At 36.3% G+C, this 24,622-nt stretch overlaps 1 protein-coding gene across 1 annotated transcript in view; it reads right to left on the bottom strand.

Moving 5' to 3' along the window:
* LOC113098770 (LIM domain kinase 2-like) overlaps positions 1–21,222 on the bottom strand; it is a 32,918-nt gene extending 11,696 nt beyond the window's left edge. The window contains exons 1-6 of the mRNA XM_026263852.1: positions 20,754–21,222; positions 20,009–20,105; positions 8,509–8,644; positions 5,227–5,336; positions 4,337–4,528; positions 3,871–3,976 (exon numbers count right to left, since the gene is read on the bottom strand). Of these exons, the coding sequence (XP_026119637.1) occupies positions 3,871–3,976; positions 4,337–4,528; positions 5,227–5,336; positions 8,509–8,644; positions 20,009–20,105; positions 20,754–20,769 (657 nt within the window). The 5' untranslated portion in view covers positions 20,770–21,222. The remainder of the gene's footprint in view (positions 1–3,870; positions 3,977–4,336; positions 4,529–5,226; positions 5,337–8,508; positions 8,645–20,008; positions 20,106–20,753) is intronic.
* Between the last annotated feature and the right edge of the window lie 3,400 nt (positions 21,223–24,622).

The following is a 24,622-nucleotide window of genomic DNA, read 5'->3' as shown; positions in this document are numbered from 1 at the left end:
CCAGTGTGTCGCTGGCCTAACGTCTCACGTCAAAAGAAAATCACCAGTCACTGGATGTGTCAATCATACATCAATTTAAATAAACATTAATAAAACATTACAGTAATAATCATGAAATAGTTTGATTGGGACTCGAGTGGACTCGGGCATAAGTCCGATTCCTAATATGTTCGAGTCCGAGTCAATACCGAGTCAAAATGCACACGAGTCCATGACAAGACCGAGACCATTAAAATACGGTCTCGAGACCGAGTCCAAGACCGAGTCCGAGTCTCGAGTACTCAACACTGCTTTAGGATTTTCCATTTTTAGGATTACAGGACTTAAGGCAAGGCAAGTGTATTTATATAGCACATTTTGTACACATTGGTAATTCAAAGTGCTTTACATAAAAGAAAGTAAAAATCATGAAGAAAAATAACAAAAATAAAACAAGCAATATTTAAACTTATAAAATGATTTAAAAATGTACTTATTTAAAATGAATTTAAAAACAGTTATAAACAGAAAGTGATTTTACATTAAAAAAGTGTGAAAATACAGTGCAATCGGTTCAGACATAGCACAGTGCTCATTCAAGAAATGCACAGCTAAACAGATGAGTTTTAAGTCTAGATTTAAATGTGACCAGTGTTTTAGCACATCTGATCTCTTCTGGAAGCTGATTCCAACTTCGGGCGGCATAGTAACTAAAGGCAGACTCCCCTTGTTTTGTGTGAACCCTTGGTATTTCTAACTGACTCGATCCTAATGATCTGAGTGCTCTGTTAGGTTTATATTCAGTGAGTATATCTGCTATATATTTCAGTCCTAGGACATTTAGTGACTTATATACGATTAAAAATACTTTAAAATCAATCCTAAATGTAACTGGAAGCCAGTGTAAGGACCTGAGGACTGGTGTGATATGCTCAGATTTTCTGGTCCTAGTCAGAATCCTGGCACCAGCGTTCTGGATGAGCTGCAGCTGTTTAATGGTCTTTTTGAGGAAAGGCCGTTGAGGAACCTATTACGATAGTCCACCCTGCTGGTGATGAAGGTATGAACAAGTTTCTCCAAGTCTTGACTGGAAACAAAACATCTAATTCTTGCAATGTTTTTTAAATGATAGTATGCCGATTTAGTTACTGCTTTGACATGACTACTGAAACTAAGGTCTGTCTCCAGAATCACACCAAGATTCCTGACTTGATTTTTAGTCAAGGTATGCGTTCACCTTGAGAACTTCATCTTTGTTTCCAAATGCAATGACTTTATTTTTTTCCTTGTTTAACTCAAGAAAGTTCTTGCACATACAACTATAAATTTCATCAATGCATTGGCAGAGGGAGTCCATGGGGCTGTAGTCATTTGGAGATAAGGCTAGGTAAATCTGGGTATCATCAGCATAGCTGTGATAGGCAATTTGGTTCTTTCTCATTATTTGATTTAGTGGAAGCATATACAGGCTAAACAAGAGTGGTGCAAGAATTGACCCTTGTGGGACTCCGCATGTCATGGACGTCCACTTAGACTTATGCTCTCCTAGACTCACATAATAGCCTCTCCGTTCTAAGTATGACCTGAACCATTTTAGTACCATCCCAGAAAGCCCAACCCAGGTTTCCAGTCTCTCTAGTAGTATATTATGATCGACAGTGTCAAACGCAGCACTGGAATCATTTATTATCTTAATGAGTGCTGTCTCTGCACTGTGATGTGGTCAAAAACTAGATTGAAAATTATCCAGGTATCCATTTGAGTTTAAGTATTTGTTCAGCTGATTAAAAACTACCTTTTCTATAATTTTGCCTATAAATGGAAGATTAGATATTGGTCTAAAATTGCTCAAAATGGTGTTATCAAGATTGCTCTTTTTCAGGAGGGGCTTAACTGCTGTTTTCAGGGAGTTTGGAAATGTCCCAGAAAGAAGTGAGGCATTCACCACTTCTAAAAGATCTGCTTCTAAACAGTTTAGCACACTTTTTGAAAAAAGATGTGGGAAGTGTGTCAAGATAGCAGGTTGACGATTTTAGGTGCTGCACTATGTCTTCCAGAACTTTGCTATCACTTCCTTCAAAAATAGACATAGTATCTTTTTGATATCCTCTGCATGGCTTGAGGATGTGCTAATCGCCTTCCTGATACTGATGATCTTCTCAGAAAAGGAGGAAGCAAACTCATTGCATTTGCTGTCTGAGAGCATTTCACTGGGAATCTGACTTGGGGGAGGGGGGGGGGGTTTGTCAGTTTCTCAACAGTGGCAAAAAGAGTACGAGTGTTGTTTAAGTTACTGTTTATAAGGTTTGAGAAGAAATTTTGTCTAGCTGTGGCTAATTTCACATTAAGGCTGTCTTTATAGATGTTATAGTGAATTTCAAGTTTTGTCTTCCGCCACATCTGCTCGGCTTTTCTGCATTGTCTTTTCATAGTCTGAACTGCTGTTGATCTTCTCAAAACTGATTTATGTATGTTTGTTTTCTTACTGACTATTATTGGAGCAATATCATCAATAACATTCTTAATTTTTGAGTTGAAGGAATCAAGGACAATTTCAACAGAGTCTGCAGAAATGCTTGGTGTTAAAGATATAGCCTCCATAAATGAATTGTGTTCTCGTTAATGCATCTCCTTCTGACAGAGACAGATCTAGATTCAGTGGTAGCAGAGATCAATATATCAAAGATAATACACAAGTGATCAGATAGTGCTACGTCCTTAATAACAAAAAATCTTTAGGCTGCTTATTACATCGGGCAGAGGGCTGCCAAACAAAGTCTGTCCAAAAACCTCCTTGTACAAGATTAAATTAAGGCACAAATCCATGACAGCAGAAGTAAAGCAGTGGAATTCAGACGTTAAGGAGAAATGGTGGGAAAATTAAATTACATTTACAAATGCACAATGAGAATGCAAAGCACTTACATACTGTAGGAGCTGACAAGTCACTTTAGTCCAAGAGTCTACATACACATAACTCCCAAGATAGGTATGCATTACAAAGTTAAATTTTTGCACTACTTTTTAGAAAACTAAATACTGCTTATGCAACATCAACAAAGGCTGCGTTTACACTAGGCATCAACATGCGACCAGTATCCGGATGTTGTCCACATACACATTGAAAAGACAAGCGTAAATGCACTTGTGATCAGAATGTTATTCGATAAGCGTGTTCTGGTCCAGAGGTAGTCGGGGACGCATTGTGGATCTCAATGTAAACGCAATCCAGCCATCGTGTCTGCATACACAGGTCGACATTACGAAAAACGCTACCCCCTTTTCGCAAACTGTCATTAAAAAAAAATTGTGTGGAGCACTATGAGACTCCTACACCCCTCTCTGATTTGTAAAATGACCCACGACTGAAAATGATTTTCAAAAGAAAACCCACCGCTTCAGGTTGACTTTGCACTGGGCCATCCTCTGCAGATTTACTTAAATATTGCGCAGGAAAGACAGATCCGATTGGTTATCCAGACAGAAAAGTCAGATGATGTTGCCAAGTGTAAAAACACATGTTCTGATTGACTGATGATCCGATCTGCTTGATTGGATCACGATCATCGCGTGTTAATGCCAAGTATAAATGCAGCCATAGTGTCACATGTATTATGATCCAAAAAGAAACACATCAAAGCCATTTAACAAACACAGCCTGTTTCTAGGGAGTTGTGTAAATTTAGTGCATGACCAGGTTAAAATAATTACCATAGATGAACGGAGTGTCATTGTAAGTACTAGGACAAGCTATAGTATGAGTTTGTATTCCAAATGCTTACCATGCTGTTCCTCTGTACTGTCACATTGATTAAACAAGTTAACGTTGGCACAATTTCACCTCACCTCAAAACTAATACCAAGCATGGTAGTAGTAAAAATGCAAAGTACCTCCTCCTCCATCAGAGCTGACACCGGGAGTCCATTGATCTCCAGAATTCGGTCCCCAACATGGATGGCGTTCCGAACCTCTGGACTAATATGCATCCCTCTGACCCTATAAGGATAAGATTTTGGGAGATTCCCATCATGAAAAGACATGAATATGGATATGAATCTCATAGCTTTTTGTTATGGTTTCACATCTGAAGAACACAAAGAAAGTTGCAGTTTGTTCCCTCAGTCCAGCATACGCAGTCGTATCACCACAGTTATGCAACACATTCCATCTGTCTCTGGCACTGGGTGTGGTGACATTGTGGTGAATCTCCGAGGTGATAAATAACTTAAGCAAGTCTCTATTATTCCAAATGTTTCTAAACATATTCAGCTTTATTTGACTGCTTGCTTAACAAAGATCTCAAGCAAAAGTAATTAAAAAATACATCAAGTGTTAATTTCCCATGTCTTTACTTACTCTTTGACTTGAACACTGGCCGTGGCACTGGTGCAGTCTCTAATCACACTGACAGAGAAACCTCTTTTGCCATTGGTGGCAGCAGGCATGGACACCAGAGTCACTGTGTGAGGGAGCAGGTCCGTTGGAGAGTCAACCAAACCCCGCTTCTCCAGCATTGGTGTTAGGAACACCTGCTTGTAGCATTTACCACTGAGTAAGAGAGAGAAGTTGAAATGCATCACTAGAGTTCGAAAACTTTAGGACCTGAACTTTCAGGACAAGACCTGACAAGAGCAAGTCATTTCTAGACATGTTATGAAACACACAGATGTGTGTCAACCTGCCTGCGCTTTACTGAAAACAACAAATGAAGTGAAACTACAGTCAAAATAAATAAAGGAGATTGGGAGGTTATGATTAAATATACAAGTATTAAACATCGCTGCTTACCTGAACTCAAATATGCATTTAAGTTCCGACAGGTTGAATTTAACCTGAAAAGGCTACTTATGGGTTGTTCGCAGTTATGTGATGTTTCCTCAGTAAAATTTTGAACTAATGGGCATTATTCATGAAACATGAATAGAAAAAATGTGTGTACATAAAACCATTATTTTGTAAGTTGGTACTTTCAAATAAATGGGTCAATTTATTAAAGAATGAATCAATAAGATTATAAAATGAATGTCAAAAAGCCAGATTTGCATAAAATTAGTTTCCTTGCAAAAAAACTAAACGGACACACCTCATAAAACTGGGACATCTGGTCACCCTAGCTAAGATTTGTAAAGTCAACAGAGAGGAAACATCACTACAGTTTGGATCTAATGCGTGTAAAGTTTCCTCACCAATACAGTCTACAGTAAATACATGCACAGTTTGAAGGTGAAATGTGTAAAGTTGCTCACCAGTAGAGTTTAGTACGTTCCACTAAGGCATAGGAATCCTGATCCTCAATCACCACTCTGCAGCTTAAACACACGAAGCATTCGGGATGGTATTTATAGTCCCCTGCCACCTGAAACACACGAATGCCCAGTCCACATCAGAACACTGCCATACAGTCTTACAATAATCCTCAGTACCAGCAACACCAGGCCTGACAGTGGTCCAGATGCACTCTTTCTGGGATATTCCTGTATCCTGCGTGTATGCAGATTGCTCTCTCTGCCAAGCCCAGACATGGTGGATCATGCCCTCATTGTGCTTTAGCTGCTTTGTGTCAGTGCACGGTCTTCCTACAGTCTGCGTTCTTTAACAGTGACGTGAGTGTGTATCCTGTCTTTTTCTGTAACACCTGCATGTGTCTGAGTCTGTCTGTTATCAGAAGTGACATAAGGCTGCCAGACCCTTCTCCACAGCCATGATCCCATGCCCTTAGACAACACATAATTTCTGTCAATCTCTGTTTAACACCACCTATCTCTAACGCAGGCTCTTGAAAAATTAATAAACCGGAAAAAAACATTCAAATATGCAACCATACATAACATTTTAATCTGAGAATTTACAGGAAATACATTAACCATAAACATCTGTTTACTAGTTACTAGCAGATAAAATTCCACAGAAATCAACTGCATAAATCAAACACCCGCACATCTTTTAAATGTAAACAATGAACTACCCCAGATTCCTTTCTTTACAGCTCTAATTGTTTATATATATATATATATATATATATATATATATATATATATATATATATATATATATATATATATATATATATATATATATATATATATATACACACATACCACACACACACTGTATATAGCATAACTACTCAAAAAGTCTCAATACCAAACACCAATACCAAGATAAACACACGGTTTGCCCACTCTCATTTACTTGTATAAATTCAATATAAAAATAGCTGTCAATTAAGAAGGGTTAGAAACAACCTTTTGTTCTTTTATTTGAATGGAAAATTATTTAACCAATAACCCTCTGGCTCTTCCTTTCAGTGTGGCTGAATTGAGAAAGTATGAGGTCACGTTTAGGTTTCATTTAATGTGAACCACAAAAGGCAGATTAGCAGTTATGTTTACCAAGCTGTGAATCAACGGTCCCGGGGTTTGACTAACCAAATTCTTGGGTAATTTCTTGGCTGGGGAAGCCACACCCCCTCATGAAGTCTAAACTATACAACAATCAGAGTTCAGAACATGTAGACAGGCAAGTAGAGGATTTTATGACTACTTTGTCATTCTAGCAAAAAATGTCAAAGAATCTCACCATGGCAAATTACCATAACACTCAATAATAATAATAACATTCACAGAATTAATATATATATATATATATATATATATATATATATATATATATATATATATATATATATATATATATGTATGTATATGTTTTTTTATGCATTGTACTGTATATAAAATAATAACTCACCGTCCTGACAAAGTATGGGAGTGATGTAATCAAATGTCTACATTTACAATGGAAGTTAGTGTAACAGCTTGACACTTGGTTCAACCTGTGAGTAAGCATGGTGTTCTAGTGTTTTGTGCATATACATCATTCCTGTCTGTGTGTTACAGCAGAGTGTGAATGTGCATGTGAGAAAGACTGTTTCCCAGCAGTACTTTGTGAAAGAGCCTCCCCTCCCTTAGGACACAAGGAGTCATATCACCACGGCTAACTGAACACGGAACATATAAATAAATAAAAATAAATAAAAAAATCTACATTAGAGTTGGTCACCCAAGAATTTGATATGCTAAAAAGCGGTAGCAGATCCACAACATCAGCTTTTAGACAATTTAAACTCCAGGATGAAGAAAAGAGGTGGGGATACGATTAAAAACTGAACTCAGCTGAGCAGTGAGTAACTTTAATCCACCCAAAGAGAAGTTTTCATTATCATGGATGGTCTATGCAAATGCACAAACACATATAAACCAGCACTTCAGCTGTGCATGTGATTTCTTCCTGCCTGTCTTTCAGAGGTTTTGACACCCTGCCGGTTGTACTTCTGAGCCCACAATTGGCAACGCACCCTGACCAGAAATACTTGGCATCCGTCAATCTGGGCCCAAACAGAAAAGGCCCATTATGACATTTGCTCGCTGGCAAATTCTCTTCTCTCTCCCCCTTTTCTCTCTGAACCCATTGAAAAACTACCATTTTTATTTTTTTTTTGCACTGATTCGATTAAATAAAAGATGGATTTGAAAGTCTCTCTCACACATTGATACGGCTTCGTCATAATTACACAGCTCCTCATTGAAGACCATGCAAAGGCATTCCAGACGCATGATGAAACAGCACACAACACTGAGGCCACTCCAGCCTTCAGATCACAGTCACCCTGCTCACAGGAATGAGATAATTTATAATAGTCAGCAATAACAGCTATTCTGAAATCAAGACCGAGATATGATTCCAGTGAGATATGATATAAAGACCACTATGATTCAAAGACAAACGAATGAGTTATATATCCTAGGAGGAGAAGAAAGAAACACAAAACAAATATTTGAATAATGTTACAGCTGTCCATATTAGGGAGTCTTGGGAATCAATACCTTTAAGCTCTGAAAGCTTAATTAAGCTTAATTAAAATGTTCATTTTGGAGCTGGACAGTATTAGATTCAGTTGATCTTCGTAGATAAAATCAACAGAAACGTTCTTCAATAAATCTTTCATGTTTTGCAAAACAACATGAGGTTAAGTAAATTGTGATTCAAGCGAGAGACAGCTGCAGCGAAGTTTTAGAATCATAAGTATGAGAAATCATTTTGTAATAATGACGCAAGGAAAGATTCAAGCTTTGTGTGTTTCATATGATTTGCTCCCACAAGTATCACTTATGTGATTCATTTGCTCACATTAGGAGTGGAAAAGTGGAAAAGAAAGTTTAAACCACCCTTAACCTTATCAGTGACCTCTTCAGTACCATGAAACATCTGCACTTATTGACTTTTGCCTGCCTTCGTTAGACCTCTTGTTTTAGCCATGCAAATATTTACTTAATGAGACAATGGCATGTTATCTAAGTGGTTCTTGTGCAGGTTAGCATTTGCCTTGTGAAATCTTCTTCTTAAGGCCTTTCTAAGAATAGTCTAATTCTTTACTCTCTCAGAGGATTTTTTTTTTTTTTTTTTGCTGAAACTCTGAAAAATAAACACACTGACATGCAATTTAGACAAATTCACATGGCTTTTCTTACCATAGCAGGTCCAGTCATAAGCAGCGAGCAGCCATGGCACAATTCCCCAAACTTCTCGCAGTAGTGTTTGTGACAGTACAGCCTCCCCTCTTTCTCAAAGTACCAGTTTGTCAGGAGATCAAAGCAAACAGAACACCTGCAGGAACAAGAATGGAAAAATCTGTAAGTGAAACATTCTGCTTGTAGACATTCCCTTATCTGAACTCAGCTCTCCAAGAAAAAGAAGGAACCTGTGTGACTGAAATGTTTGGCAAGTGAGGATCATGGCTTTGTTGGGCCATAAACAGTACTGAAGCATGTGACTGCTTTAGGTACTTGACATGTTCACTGCATACTTGGAATTTCATCTGTAAAGTTTAAAAAAAATAATTAACCTAACAATCACTTACTCTGCGTCAGCTATGGAACACAAAAGGGAGAAAAACTGAAGAATATCATAGACACTATTCTGTTCCTCTTAGAGAAAAACAACTGGGGCTGCTCAATTATGGCAAAAATAACAACTTATTTATTTAAAGACGTGATATATATTTGATAAATATTAAATAATTTACTTTAAATAAGGTTGCTATGACGTCTACATTTTAGATACCAACTAAATTTCACTGCAGAATACTATGGTAATTCAGAAGTAAAAATTCAAACAAATCCTCAAAAAGTACTGAAAAATTATTAAACTAATTGAACAGTAATTTAATAACTTAGTAAAAAGAAATAAGTATAAAGATAATAAATATAGATAAAATATACAAAAATATATAAAGATAATAAATACAGATAAAAAGAAAAAGACTTGCAGTGGGGGGAATATTTATTTGATCCCCTGCTGATTTTGTAAGTTAGCCCACTTACAAAGAAATGAAGTGTCTGTAAATTTTTATGGTAGTTTTATTTTAATGGATAAAGCAGACAGAAAACCAACCAAAACAATCCAAAAAAAAACCCCATTATTTAAAGGTTAGAAACTGATTTGCATTTCAGCGAGTAAAATGATTATTTGATCCCCAAGCAAAACATGACTTAATACATGACATAAACCCTTGGCAAATACAGAGGTAAGACATTTTTTGTAGTTGGTCACCAGGTTTGCACACATCACACACAGCATGTTAAAGAAGACACATACAGTACATGCAAAAATAGCCGTTCACTTGTGACTGAGACAAAGTCCAACCAGGCAACACACAAACACTATAGTTAAGGAATTTGGGCCATGAGCCAAAACTAGTCATGAAACTCTCACAAACACACTCTCTCATGCCAGCCACCCTACCTACAATTGGAACCTGATGCTGGGACACAAGCTATGCCACATTAAACTATTATCTATTTCCCATGAGAAAAAAAAGAACCTAATTAAAGACTTAGAACTGCAGAGCACTTGTACCTTGAGGCTTTTTTGAAACAATAAAGGATCATTTATCCAGAGGAGACAGGGAAGGATGCATAAAAAGCAAAAAGTTCCTTTTTACATGCCACAACTTGTTTGCCAGACTAGAGGTGAGGAGAGGGGCAACTGGGACCTACATCAAATGTGAAACACCTAATGGGTACATAACTTTAGTAGAAAAAAATTACAGCCTTAGAGGCAAATAGCAGTACCTTAATGAATGCCCAAGGTATTTCCTCTAAATATACATCAGACACAGTCATAGTCACTGTATGTGTGCTGCTGTGTAAATTATCCCAAAACAACTATTAATATAATGAAATAAACACAAATTTAAACAATCCTAATTTTTAGGGATGTAGTGATTCACTCAGCTCACGATGCAATTCGATTTACATTATGATAATATATATATAATAAATATTTTAATCTCGATTAAAAAAAGTTTTTTTACACTACAATTCAGAAATTTTAAACAAACTATGTTACAGACTTTTCATTAAGACTCTAAAGAATCATATCAACTTGTGAAAAATGGGTATATCCTGGGACCCCTTTAACATGTAGTAAGAAATTTCACAGAAATTTAATTTAGTGTATAAAACACTGCATAGTCTTCACTGTATCAATCAAACTGATTCTTAAAGATCCAAAAGTGATTCAGTCAAGTGCAGTGAGTGATTAACATTAATCATGACAGACAGCAGCAGGTGAATTAGACTGCTATCCCTTTAAGACCAACTGATACACATCCGTTTTTCACTCGACTATTTACATTTATTTAAGACACAACTGACTATGTTTACACACGAAGGGCATTTTGACATAATTGTGTGCGTATTTGAACATTCAAGCACAAAAGAGATATTTTTTTGAAATTGCATGCTGTCTGAGAGAGGGTCTTTCTCAGTGTGTGTGTCAGTCAGCGCGAGCAGAGTATTGATTACTTTTTCACTGCTTATTGCACTTAATAAATTTATTAAACATCATGCAAGTCCCAATTGGCGATCGCATGCTGTCTGAGAGAGGCAGTTTCTCAGTGTGTGTGTGTGTGTGTGTGTGTGTGTGTGTGTCAGTAATCGCGAGCACTGCATTGAGATATTTTTCACTGCTTATTGCACTTAATAACTATCAACTATCTTTATTTTCTCATTCTTGCATGTTTCCTTGTCTCTCCAAGGTGTATATAACTTTTAAGTAGTACTATGGTTTCACAGAAATATTTGCATACTGAGGAATACACGATATAGCAAAATCTCTAATGATAGATATCCTGCAGTTAAGATATATACTGTCATAACACCCAGGATTTGACAGGTGTGTTAATTTTGTAAGCTATTTTTAATTTAGTCTTTAGTCCTGTGTCACATGTAACTTTTAGTTTTTATCATATTTAGTAAACTTGTCCTGTTAGTGTTTTGGTCAGTAGTCATATTTTAGTCATATTTTCATCTTACTGTTTGATGGTTAAAATTATAGGATATCAATAAACATCAAAGAGATATACACTCGCCCTGTTATGAAAACTAGCGTAACAAAAACCTACTCTCAAATATTATAACAGATAAATTCCTAATAGTAATTTCAATAATTCTCTTTTTAAACAACGGGGGGAAAACAAAACATTGTGCATAGAGGTTGCGAAAGTAACATTACAATCAGCAACTGCGATCTCAAACAATGCAGTCGAGATCAATTACAGAATACAGACTGGCTGAAGACACTTTCATTTTAACAGAATACCTCAAATGAAGATCACTGACATCCAGCTTACTTGTGCAGTACTACATGTCAAGTATTTCATAAATCAATTGCTAAAACACACTAACAGTACACTTGTTTACTGTGAAGTTATTATTCAGTGTTTCCCTGCCATTATATTATAATTTTATTTAAGAATATGTTCTCTTTAGTGCCAGATCACAACAGAACTTCAATTTAAAGTTACCTTTCTGATAGAACAGGTCTATAACTTGTTCTTTTATTCAACAAATTTAAATAGCCTTATGTTATTTATTTTATTTACATGACTGCATATGTCATTTCAGTCTTTACGTTATGGTCACGCACAGGAACAAATTGTGAATTTTTATTTTTTTTAGACGTCAATTTTCTATTCCCAAATGTGTTTAAAAACAGAATAAAATAAAATAATACAAATCTAAGGAGCAAATAAGGTCATATTTTCCACTAAGTGAAGCAACAATTCTGCACAGAATTTTATATTTAATCATGTTGTTTGGAAAACAGTTACCCAAATTTTTATAAGACTCTGGTCAGGAAAGGAGGTAGACAGCCAGGTCTGAACCAAAGCATTCAAGCAGGAAATCGTCTTCAGGCCATATTCCAGAAGTACAATGATCTTTATTTCCACAATGAAGCGCACAGTGCTGAAGGGATTAACAATTAATCTACTTAACTACCCTATTAAAACTGATTTGGCACACAGCATGAATGTCTTGGTGTGCGTTATGAATGGACATTTCTAAGGGTTTACTAACTAAAATTAAAGCAAGTTCTACTAGTTTTTATTTCCACAATTTTAGAACTCTTGCAGTTCACATTTAGAGCTACGCTTTGCAAAGTGTTTAGCATCTAAATCAAGGCCTGTAAACTGAAGGCCAACAATCACTTGAAAACAACTCTCTGACAAACCCAACAAGACAAAGTGCCAAAGGGAAGCATCTGGCATGCAATGTTCTGCTGAAGCCTGTGCTCTCCGGTACACCATGTGCTAAAAAAGGGGAAATAGAAGGAAAGAAATGGGGAAAACTGAAAGAAAAGAAAAAAAAAACACTCAATGGAATGAAAATGGGGAGGATATGGAAAAGCAACATAGTGCTGAGATGATCTGATAATGATCACATTATTGTGAGAAGGCCACAAAATCTTCAAGCCTGTCTACAGAACCAGCTAGATTTTAGTCTAGCCAGTTTTTGCCTTCGTTTGGAAGAATGTTGACAATCTCTGTTTCTATAGGGAGAAATAACCCAGTCACCCACGTAGAGTGGGCAGAACCTCATCATCCAAACATGGGACACCATTTGTGTGCCTGTAGGGTAAAACCTGCTCCTGAGTTGGGCAACCTGTGTTCCGACAGTGACATCATAGCAGATGAAAAGGTTTGTGAATCATTCTCTAACATCTGTGAGGACATTGCAAAGGCTGAGCAGGTGTGCACACATGACATAAACTTTCACCTGTGCACCAGATGCGACTGGTACATTTCGGTCACTAATTTCAAAACATGGCGTGTTCTAAACGGAGAATACCAATGATTTTTTTTTTGTTGCAATCTAAATGGTAAATTTAGGCATTGCAACATTGTAATGTAAACTGTCATGGCAAACATAATTTGAAAAAAAAAAAAAAAGCATCAAATCGGCGTATTTAAATAATTTCTAATGGATGATGTGACATTTCAAAATATATAAAAATAGTAGGTTATTTTAAATTATAATGCAGGGTTTCCGTGGGTCCTTAAAAAGTCTTAAATTTAGTTGTATCAAATTGAAAGCCATAAATTGTACAAGAAAGTCTTAATAATGATTTCAAGAGGTCTTGAATCTTGGGAGACGGAAAGACCAGAATTTTGCTATGGCTTAATTTGATGATTAAACCTCAAAAGGCTATGATTTGATTAAATAAACACCAGTGCTGCATGTTTCAGAGTGCTGCTTTGTGTTCTGCCGTTACCGGGGAAACTGTTATATTTCTGCCATTCTAAAAGCACCTTCTGCTGGCAGAGAATGAATGTGCATTTTCAATTAGCCTGTTTTATTGGAGTAGGGTATTCCTGCAATACTGGAGGCTGCAGTTTCAGGCCCTATATTTTTTTTCTTATTATAATCTTATTATATTCTTAGAATACAACATATTATTGATGACATATCAAATGTTTAAACTGAGAAATGTATCATTTTAAGGGAAAAATAAGTTGATTTTAAATTTAATGGCATCAACACATCTAAAAAAAAGTTGGGACAAGGCCATGTTTACCACTGTGTGGCATCCCCTCTTCTTTTTAAAACCGTCTGCAAATGTCGGGGGACTGACAAGTTTAGGTATAAGATTGTTGTCCCATTCTTGTCTAATACAGGCTTCTAGTTGCTCGACTGTGTTAGGTCTTCTTTGTCGCATCTTCCTCTTTATGATGTGCCAAATGTTTTCTATGGGTGAAAGATCTGGACTGCAGGCTGGCTATTTCAATACCCGGATCATTCTTCTACGCAGCTATGCTGTTGTAATTGATGCAGTATGTGGTCTGTCATTGTCATGTTGGAAAATGCAAGGTCTTCCCTGAAAGAGAAGATGTCTGGATGGGAGCATATGTTGTTCTAGAACTTGGATATACCTTTCAGCATTGATGGTGCCTTTCCAGAGGTGTAAGCTGCCCATGCCACACGCACTCATGCAAACTCATACCATCAGAGATGCAGACTTCTGAACTGAGCGCTGATAACAACTTGGCTTGTCCTTGTCCTCTTTAGTTCGGATGACATGGTGTCCCAGTTTTTCAAAAAGAACTTCAAATTTAGATTCTTCTGACCACAGAAGAGTTTGCCACAGGCCATTTTAAATGAGCCATGGCCCATTTTTAGATATGGCTTCTTTTTTGACCTATAGAGTTTTAGCTGGCAACGGCGAATGGCACGGTGGATTGTGTTCACTGACAATGTTATCTGGAAGTATTCCTGAGCTCATGTTGTGATTTCCATTACAGTAGCATTCCTATGTGTGATGCAGTGTCGCCTCGAAGGGCCCGAAGATCATGGGCATCCAGTATGTTTTCTGGCCTTGACCCTTATGCACAGAGATTGTTCCAGATTCTCTGAATCTTTGGATGATATTATGCACTGTAGATTAAACTCTTTGCAATTTTTCTCTGAGAAACTCCTTTCTGATATTGCTCCACTATTTTTCGCTGCAGTATTGGGGGAATTGGTGATCCTCTGCCCATCTTGACTTCTGAGACACACTGCCACTCTGAGAGGCTATTTTTATACCCAATCATGTTGCCAAGTGACCTAATAAGTTGTAAATTGGCCCGCCAACTGTTCCTTATATGTACATTTAACTATTCCAGCCTCTTATTGCTACCTGTGCCAACTTTTTTGGAATGTGTAGCTCTCATGAAATGCAAAATGAGCCAATATTTGGCATGACATTTCAAAATGTCTAATTTTAAGCATTTTCTATGTTATCTAAATTCTATTGTGAATAAAATATAATTTTGTGGGATTTGTAAATTATTCCATTTCTTTTTTACTCACAATTTGTACAGTGTCCCAACTTCTTTGGAATCGGGTTTGTATTAGCAGTTCATACATTTTCATAGCACTTGCTATTCAATTCTCTATATTATTAAGTAATTATTGTCCTAACCACTCCTAAGCCTATAACATACCCATTGATAACCCTCTTGATATAGTTAATCTAAATTATTCCAATATATTATATATCTGTAACTAACTATCCATCTATAGAGATAATAGTTTAAAGGAAATGTGAAGTCTATAATTTTATAAAACTGTATTTTTGTGAAAACTTTTATCTGAACTGTAAATAATTTTATTTTACAGTTTAATATGTTACTATAGACATTGCCCTACCCCACTCATATGGTATTAATTTTATTTGTGCAGGTCTTCATATTCCTTTTATATGTAAACAGGTGCATCTCAAATTAGAATGTCATGGAAAAGTTCATTTCTTTCGAAAAATTCAACTCAAATTGTGAAACAATTAAATAAATCCAATGCACAAAGATTGAAGTAGTTTAATTCTTTGGTTCATTAAATTGTGATGATTTTGGCTCAAATTTAACAGAAACTAATTTATTGAGATGCACCTGTATATACATATACACACACAAAGACACAAATAACAAATAACCAATATATTGTGAATCCCTTTATTTTCAAACTCTGTACCATTTAAATTATTATTGCAGAGAATGAAGCCTCTAAAATACATATGACCGATGATAAAAATGATTTTTATTGGAACATTTAAATAATTCTCACAATGACTTGGGAGTACTGCCATTGTAAAGAACTCTCACACTGAACCTCTGTAATACCTATTTCAATGACCAAGTATCTCGAGAACTCTTTAGCTGTGTCTGAAACTGCTCCCTGTCCACTATATAGTGCACTATATCGGGTGTCAGCCATTTTTTTTATGCTGTCAGAATTCTGAGTGAACGACTTCATTCCCTACATTCGTCCACTACTTTTTACCCACAATGTATTCTGATTTCGAGTGCACAACCGATGTACATTTGCTGAAGCTTGCCTACAATCCAATGTGGAGACCCGGCGAGCTGGAAGCGAGAGTGGGAGCGAGTGAGTTTGATTGAGAAAATCCGTCCGTGTTTTTATAGAGTCTATGGTCAAGATACCAAAAAATACGTGTTAATTTGTGTTTATTTTTGTTCTCAGTGTTTTAATAGCATTTAATGATTATGAATATAAAAGCATTACAAAACAAATTAATATAGCATCAATGAAAAGACAAAGCTCACGTGAAGGTATGTATGATTACAATATTAAGTCATTTTGAGTGAGTGTTATTGCTATTAATATTATTTTCTAAAATAAAGTACATAGGCCTATGACTATGTTTTTGCAACAGCTCCAAGTCTCATGCGAAGAGTATAGCCTACGTCGCCATCTGAATCTGTTAACCCTTTTCTGATATAGTGCACTCAACTGCCACACACTTTATAGGAATTAGTGAATGAGTGAGCGGTTTCGGACTCAGCTTTTGTCTTAGTTCTGCTTGGAAGAGTCAACACCTGTTCTCTTTCCTGTTCCAGCTTACACCCAGAGGAAAAACAAGAGGCTTCAGGTGAAATAAAAGAAATTATTCAAACCTTGAACACTCCAAGACAAACAGTACAGATAAAGAACAAACACTCCTTTACTTCCTTCATTCCACTATAGCATTCACATTAACAAAGAAACATTCTGGTGCTCACGACTGGTATTCGGATCTTCTAAACCCTGCGTGTTCCCTGTCGTGTTTGTTAGCTCACAGTACCAAATGATCAGGATCAAAATAAATAAAGGGAGCAGACATAATAATGTCCTATCCAAATAATCAACTAGGATTCCAAATACCTAATAAGTCCTAGTGTTTAAAGATGGCAGATGTGATTATGGTCAAAACAGCCATAATGGACTCAAAAGGTAACTAAACTCAGTTCATACTATAATTAAAAATCATTGCTATCCGAATGTACTTTCAAATAAATATAATTTAATTAAGGAAGTTAACAGAAAATAACAGCAATAAACAACAAAAAAAATGGGATCACAGTAAAGATGGTATTAAACACTTTGGCTATAACACTATCCCCTAGTTTCAAAGACAAGTCCCAGACTAAAAAGCAAGTCTGAGCTGTTTCAACTGATATAAGAAGAATGCATCATGATCATTAAATGACAATACCATTGTTTTGCCTCAAGATACACGGTAATGTTTTTTCCTAAGTCATATTTATAAAAATTACTTAAATGTCTTAAATGAACTATAGCCTATTCCTGACTTAGTCTAAGCCCTGCCCGTGAAACCAGGCCTATAAAACTTCAAACAAAAAATTGCATTTTAATCACTAGCAAATGCAAGTTAAAAAGAAAATTCAAATCCAAGACGCATTCAGAGGAAATTCCAGCCCCTCCTATAGTTATATATAGTTATAGTTAGAACAGTCATTAAAGCATACAAGTTCTCTTTGTCCCTCCAATCACAAAAGGGGCATTAGTTGGACATTTGACAAAAACAGCTTTACAGAAAGGGGAAAAAAATAAAGTCTTGTATTTGTCTGCAAGAGCTATGAGCCGATGTCTGGGAATGTGACAGCTAACCAGAGAGGAGATCCTACCTTCAGTGCCACAAAACACTTACAGGTAAGTAGGGAATGTCTGCCATAATATAAGAGGGATTTCACAGAAGGACAAACAGTCAATTAAAATATCAATCAAATAATAAACAGTAGAAAGAAGTCTAAAGGTCTGACCAGCTGAAGTCAATAGTCAAAAAGCTTCTACTTTAATTCATTGAAATGCTTAATAAAGAACAATATGTAAAAAAAAAAGTTTGACGAACTACTGATAAGAATAGTACTTATAAATAGCTTCCTGAGGTCAGTTATGTTAAATGAGGTCCTTCATTCAACAATAAAAAAACCAAGAGCAATTTGGAGCTACATTTAGAAATACTGACAGTAACGACTCTGGCAGGCAGTTTTTTAACTAGGGGTGCAACTATTTTGATGACACATTAACCTGTCTTTTAAAAAAAGACCTTTACACTGGCACATGCCATTTGATAGTTAAAGGAAAGGTTCACCCAAAAATGAAAATGCTGTTCCTAATTACTCACCCTCATGTCGTTCCAAACCTGTAAGACATTCGTTCATCTTCGGAACGAAAATTAAGATATTTTTGATGGAAACTGCATAGTCAGCAATGCCACTGAAACATTTTATGGCCCAGAAAAGTAGTAAGGACATCAATAAAATAGTCCATGTGACATCGGTGGTCAAACCATAATCTTATAAAGCTATGAGAATACATTTTGTGTCAATGCAGGGTCACAAAGCGCTCAAATTTCATCAAAAATACCTTAATATGTGTTCTGAAGTTGAACGAAGACATTATGGGTTAGGAAGGACATGAGGGTGAGTAATTAATGAAATAATTTTTATTTTTGGGTGAACTAACCCTTTAATCACTGATTAGCTGGAAGAGAGCTGGAAAAAGCGTGGACACCTTTAGCCATTTCTTGGTCCCATTACCACTTTTCATAATTTCACTGTTTGTTTTTAATTACACAAACAAACATTTATCTCTTATATTTAAATAAACATAACACTCAAGCCCCTACATGAAGGTTCTAGGAGTTCCTAGTAGTTGCTGACAAACATTGAACTAAGTAGCCCATAATCCCTACATGTAGGTGTGAAAGAAAACAAAGCTTTCATTTGAATGCAATAGTCTGCATATTTTCTTCTGAAAGGGAAAGAAAATGCATTCTTCTTTGTCTCGGTGGCTGGTCAACTGAGCCACCCTCATCTCTTAGTAATTCTGTATAGTTGTGTACTTAGTTTGATAAATAAAACGATTCGCTGGCTAAGAATCTTAAGTTTAAAGGGATACTCCACCACAACATACTTTTTTTTCATTAATCACTTACCCCATGTCATTCCAAACCTTAAAAAAGTAAAAGCTTTGCTCGTCTATGGGAGGCTTGTGACTGTCCCATTAACTAATTAAGTAAATTACACTGTCAAGGTCCAGAAAAGTATGAAAGATGTCGTCAGAATAGTCCATCTCCCCTCAGTAGTTGAACTGTATCATTACAAAGCGACAATAATGCTTTTTATGCATGAAGAAAACAAAAATAATGACTTTATTCAACAATTTGTCTCCTATGCGTCTCTGCATCACTGAAGCTCCATTTTGGAGAATATCCACTGAATGCCATGTTCATCTGTCATGTTCTCCAAAACAAGTTCTCCAGAATGGCACTATGATGATGCGGAGAGACAGAGTTGTTGTTGAATAAAGTTGTTATTTTTGTTTTCTTTGCATATCTATATATATATATTTGTATTTTCTATTCGCTTCATGATGTTACAGTTGAACCACTGATGGCAGATGGTCTATTCTGACAATGTCTTTCATACTTTTCTGGACCTTGTTAATGGGACAGTCACAAGCCTCCAAAATATCATCCAAAATATCTTAAATTGTGTTCCGAAGATGAACGAAGATTTTACGAGTTTGGAACGACATGGGGGTAAGTGATTAATGACTGCATTTTCATTTTGGGGTGGAGTATCCACTTAGGCTGTCCATGCAGGCAGGGGCGTTGCACAAAATCCCAGGCCCTATGCATAAGCAGTCCTGATGGGCCCCCATGCCCCCCATTAAATTCCACTTACTAGCCAACAGACAAAGCTGGAGATTAAGATCAGCAAACCACTTCAGCTGGGGGAATATTTAAAAAAAAAACTTAAGCAATTCCCAGAAAAGCAACCAAACACATTTTGTTTACTTCGTCCCATTCCGCAGTTTAAGGAGAAATCAAGTTAAGACCCACTGAAAGCATGAGTTGTGCCAGGCGTCTTGAAGAACCTTCACATGAAACGCGTCCTGAATCCTCCCGCCACAGCCTGTGCACGCGCGCTCCGTCACATCTGTCAATCAAATATCAGAGGAACGTTCAGAACTGGCAGCTCATACACAGATCATGTTTGTTTACATAGGAAACCCCAGATATTTAACTTTCAATTCGACGTGGAACATTTTGAGCACGAAGTTTAAGTTATGTAATCTCTATCTAACGTTATTCTCGCGACTGCTGCAGTTTTATATTTATACAAATTATGAGATTTTTACCATTAAAACCTCATATAAATGCAATGGATTTTTTCCAATGGATTTTATTTGCTTTAACATCTTTCTGTAATGAAAAACAGCTGGGATCCATTTCATCTGTTTATTTACTTGTGAGATGAAAAGTATAGCGTTATTTAAAATACGAAGAAAAAAAAGATTATTAAAAGGAACCCTTTAAATATTTTTGAATTACATATTCAAATGTAGACATTTAACTGTTTAACGACAAACTTCAATATACAAACCCAAAAAAACTAACAAAACAAGCATTCGAGAAAACACATTCCTACATGTTTGTTTCTGTTGCATCTGTTTTGAAAACAATTGAGTAACTAACTTTCGTCTATGGACTGTGACAGCCTTAACATAAAGTACTGGTAAGTTTGAAAGGAGTTCAAGTGAACATTTACTGGAAAAAGCGTGAATATCGTTTGCACAATCCTCACCTTCTCGTTCGTCCATGTCCTCTTCTATCTGATTTAATTATATTTGTTCAAGCTCACATGCTGGTCCAGAAAAGTCTGAAGTTCAACACGCTGCACATCGGCGATGCTCCATTTCTGATCCATGTGTAAGACTCACAGAGGAAATCCGACTGGAAATTGAGTAGGAAACAAAATTTCATCCAGGTTCCAAGCAAGTAAAGTTTCTAGGTCCCGTCCGACTAGATGACGTCATAACACAGAAATGTACGGAGACTGGAAGGGATCAAACAGCATCACCTGAAACCAGCATGAAACAGGAGAGTTTGCAGCAAGAGCAAACTGCGCGACAAAGCCGGACCGCTTCCAATAATACCGCAGCGACATCTATCGATGATGCACCGAAGCGAATGCAGTGATTTTCTTTGTTTCAGAATCCTTGCTATATTTTTTCAGTAAGTAGGCCATTATCCAGTGCACAATCACAGAACCCGAGGAGTCTTGTGTCTTCGCCGACAATTTGAAGAGAATATGATCATATGAAAAATATAAACTTTATGACATAAAATACAAATATGTTGACACAACCCTTCTAATTAATAAGTTTGTCTGTTTCATTAATTTCTTTCTGCCAGATCTTGATGTTACAGTGACACTAATGTAAGGCTTGCACTGTGTGGCAACCGCAACATTTTAAGAAGGGTTCTTTCTGTTGACAATGTGTTATGCACATTTTTGACGTTTTACAAGTTTGTTGCAATAACTGATACGGTGGTCTTGCTTATGGAATGTGATACTCAGTGTTGGGGGGTAACGCATTACAAGTAACGTGAGTTACGTAATCAGATTACTTTTTAAAAGGAACTAATAAAGTAATGCATTTTTAATTTAGGAAATATCTGAGTTACTTTTTCAAATAAGTAACACCAGTTAAAAGCCATGTTTCTGAATGACAGAACCCAATGATGCCATGTAGACAGACAATAGAAGTGGACAAAGAATTGAGCCCTGAGGCACCCCAGTAGTTAGATGTCCAAGATACTTTGGAAGACCTATCTTATAGGTAACACTCAAACCACTGAAGTGTGGTTCTACAAACATGCAATAATTAAAGCTGCTGTAGGGAACTTTTGACGCTCTAGCGGTTAATAAACAGAACTGCTTGCGTCTTGCGGAAGAACATCGTAGCCGGAACTACTTCTCTCTGTTTATGTCTATGAAGAATCACAATGGTACTGGGTTACTCCGCCGCGGTATCCCCGAAGCAATCTAAAATAGTCTGAATATAAACACTTATTATAGGTGCACCCTAGTGATTCAGGACAAGCCAAAAACACGGTTTGGAAAATGGATTCATGGTGTACTCACTTATTATATAAATTTTTCTACATTTTGAACACAAACAAAGTTACGGACCGCAGCTCTGATTGGTTATTTTTTACCGGGAGCGATAGAGTTTCTGCAAATGGCAATAGGTCCACTGGCAGGAGCCAGAGGAGCTTGATTTTTTTAACAGATTATCTGTCTCATATTGTACTGTCAGGACATAATGACAGGTTTAATAAATATGTAAAAAAAAAATTTTTTTACAAAAGTTCCCTACAGCACCTTTAAATATGTTAAATAAGACATTTGTATTTAATCCTTTTTTATTAACCAATGTCTTTGCTACTGAACTACGATGACCCAATTCAACCTTACTAATAAGAAAAAATAGCACATTTGTGTATGATTTTTGTTATTGCTGAATAGTGTTTTCTCCTGGGTCATATTCTTCATGCAATTTGATTAAGCTGCGCCCTCTACTGTACAGACGTCAATTTACATTTCCTTCAGCCTGAGGTGTATTCATTTCAGATTTGTTGTGACAGTGCTTTTACGTCTGTAAAAGAATAAATGTTTTATATAAAAAAAAACTTACAAGCAATCCCTGCCCAGATTTTAAAAAGTAACATTAAAAGTAACGTAACACATTACTTTACACAAATGTGTTACGTTACTTTTTAGGGAGTAACGCAATAAATGCATTAATTTTAAAAGAAACTTTCCCCAATATTGGTGATACTTGAGATGGTTAAAAGTTTTGTGCAAGCGTTTCCCACCCCGTGTTGTATGGTGTAGTATTGAGATTTATTTTCATAGCAATTACAGTAATACCCAAACCTGCTAGTTAAAAAAGGTGTGGCCACATACTTTTGCCACAGTGTATTAAAATCCCTGTAACACCATTTGTAGGTTCTCAGATTGCAACACACAGGGAATCCTTTAGAGAATTTTTTCTCAGTTAAATTTTTTCTGGACAATGAATGTTTTGAGGTTGGATTTGAGGCACTTGAAATACACACTGAAGTCCCTAAAGTACACAATAGAATATTTGAGGTGCCCTCAAAAGTGTTCAGCCAATGTGACAGTCTGAGTATCGTTCAATGATGGCTTCATTGTTGGCACATATCTTTTCATTGTTGAAGTGTAGACTATTCAAATTTTCAAAACTCTGATAATAAATGTTAGAAGTTATGCAAACTTTTATTTGCATTTTTTATGCTTTTGACTGTGCTCTACTTTCATCTTAAACAGTTTCTTAAATCCACCCAACAGTCTTCAAACATGTTTTAATTTCTTTTCTCATGAAACTACTTTCTCACATTCCAACTACTCACTCTGTAGCAATGTATATTTTAGTGACAGAACCTAAAAAACTGAATAAATGTAAGATATGCTAATGTTATGTGCAATATCTGAAAAAGTGGTCTTTTCTCATGTAACTTGTTTGAGTTTTTGTAATTTTTGGTTTATATGGATCCTATTCTAGACAACTGAACAGTAGAGGGAGTTCATATAATAATCCATAACTGGATGGAGGGTGAGCTATGAACTTATTTCAGTTTTCGCAAGTCATTGGGCGGGTCCCACTCCTGATTATGCCATCTAGTGCACCTGTCTATATTGTTAAACTAAGAATCTGAGCAGCATATTCCACTTGTCTCATGGAGCACACTGAACCCCTCCCAGTGTATTTGGCTAAATGTAAAAACAGCAAATCCTAACAATGTGTCTGAAAGATCAAAAGGCTTTTCTGGTTTGCCACCCTTTGCGTTCAGATTGAATATCAGAATGAGATTGCTGAAATGAGGATGATAATAATTTTCCATAGATGAAAGAGTGTGGAAACAGGTCAAATGATGCTTTTGCAGGGGTTTGGCACTTTAGGAACAGGACAGGACAGAATACAGATTGTTTTTGTTTAAGAAAGATCATCACAAAGGAACTGACAAACTCACTGTTCATGTCAAAAGACTCAAATCTATAGAAGTCCTTCAGACATTATTTTCTACATGTTGAGGCCTGCTGCACACATTTGTATGCCTGTGTGTGAGCTGGATGTAATCATTTTGCAGCCCATAATCACAATGGCCACATCCCTAGACAGAGCCGGCCTTGAAGCACACCAGAAGCATAGGGCCAAGTAGTATCCTTTTTTTTCTTTTTTTTTTCATGATCAGAACACTTAACCAACTCAGCATGGTTGACTTATAATAGCTATTGTTAAAGGAAACGCTCAAATCAACAACCTAGAAATAACTTTATTTGCAGTATAAAAAGCTGCAGCTCTGTCAATGAACAGAATAGCAGTTTTGCTTCACTTAAACGATGGTTTGGATGATATCAATTTAGAAGGTATATATTCAAAACCAGAATTAAAAAGAAATAAAGGAGGTCTCCATCAATTAAAAAACTAAGCAAAACCGAAGAACATTGCGCCCTGATACTACTACTACTTTTTTACTAGTTTAATTTTTTAAATAGTACTTTTTTTTTATAAAGATCCACAGAAAAATGCTGTGTATACATTTTTGGTTGACAGTGGCTGCATGCGTCCAAAATTTTAGTTT

The sequence above is a fragment of the Carassius auratus genome, unplaced genomic scaffold, assembly GCF_003368295.1.
Source record: "Carassius auratus strain Wakin unplaced genomic scaffold, ASM336829v1 scaf_tig00216647, whole genome shotgun sequence".
Lineage (NCBI taxonomy): Eukaryota > Metazoa > Chordata > Actinopteri > Cypriniformes > Cyprinidae > Carassius > Carassius auratus.
This window is presented reverse-complemented; position numbering and strand designations above follow the sequence as displayed.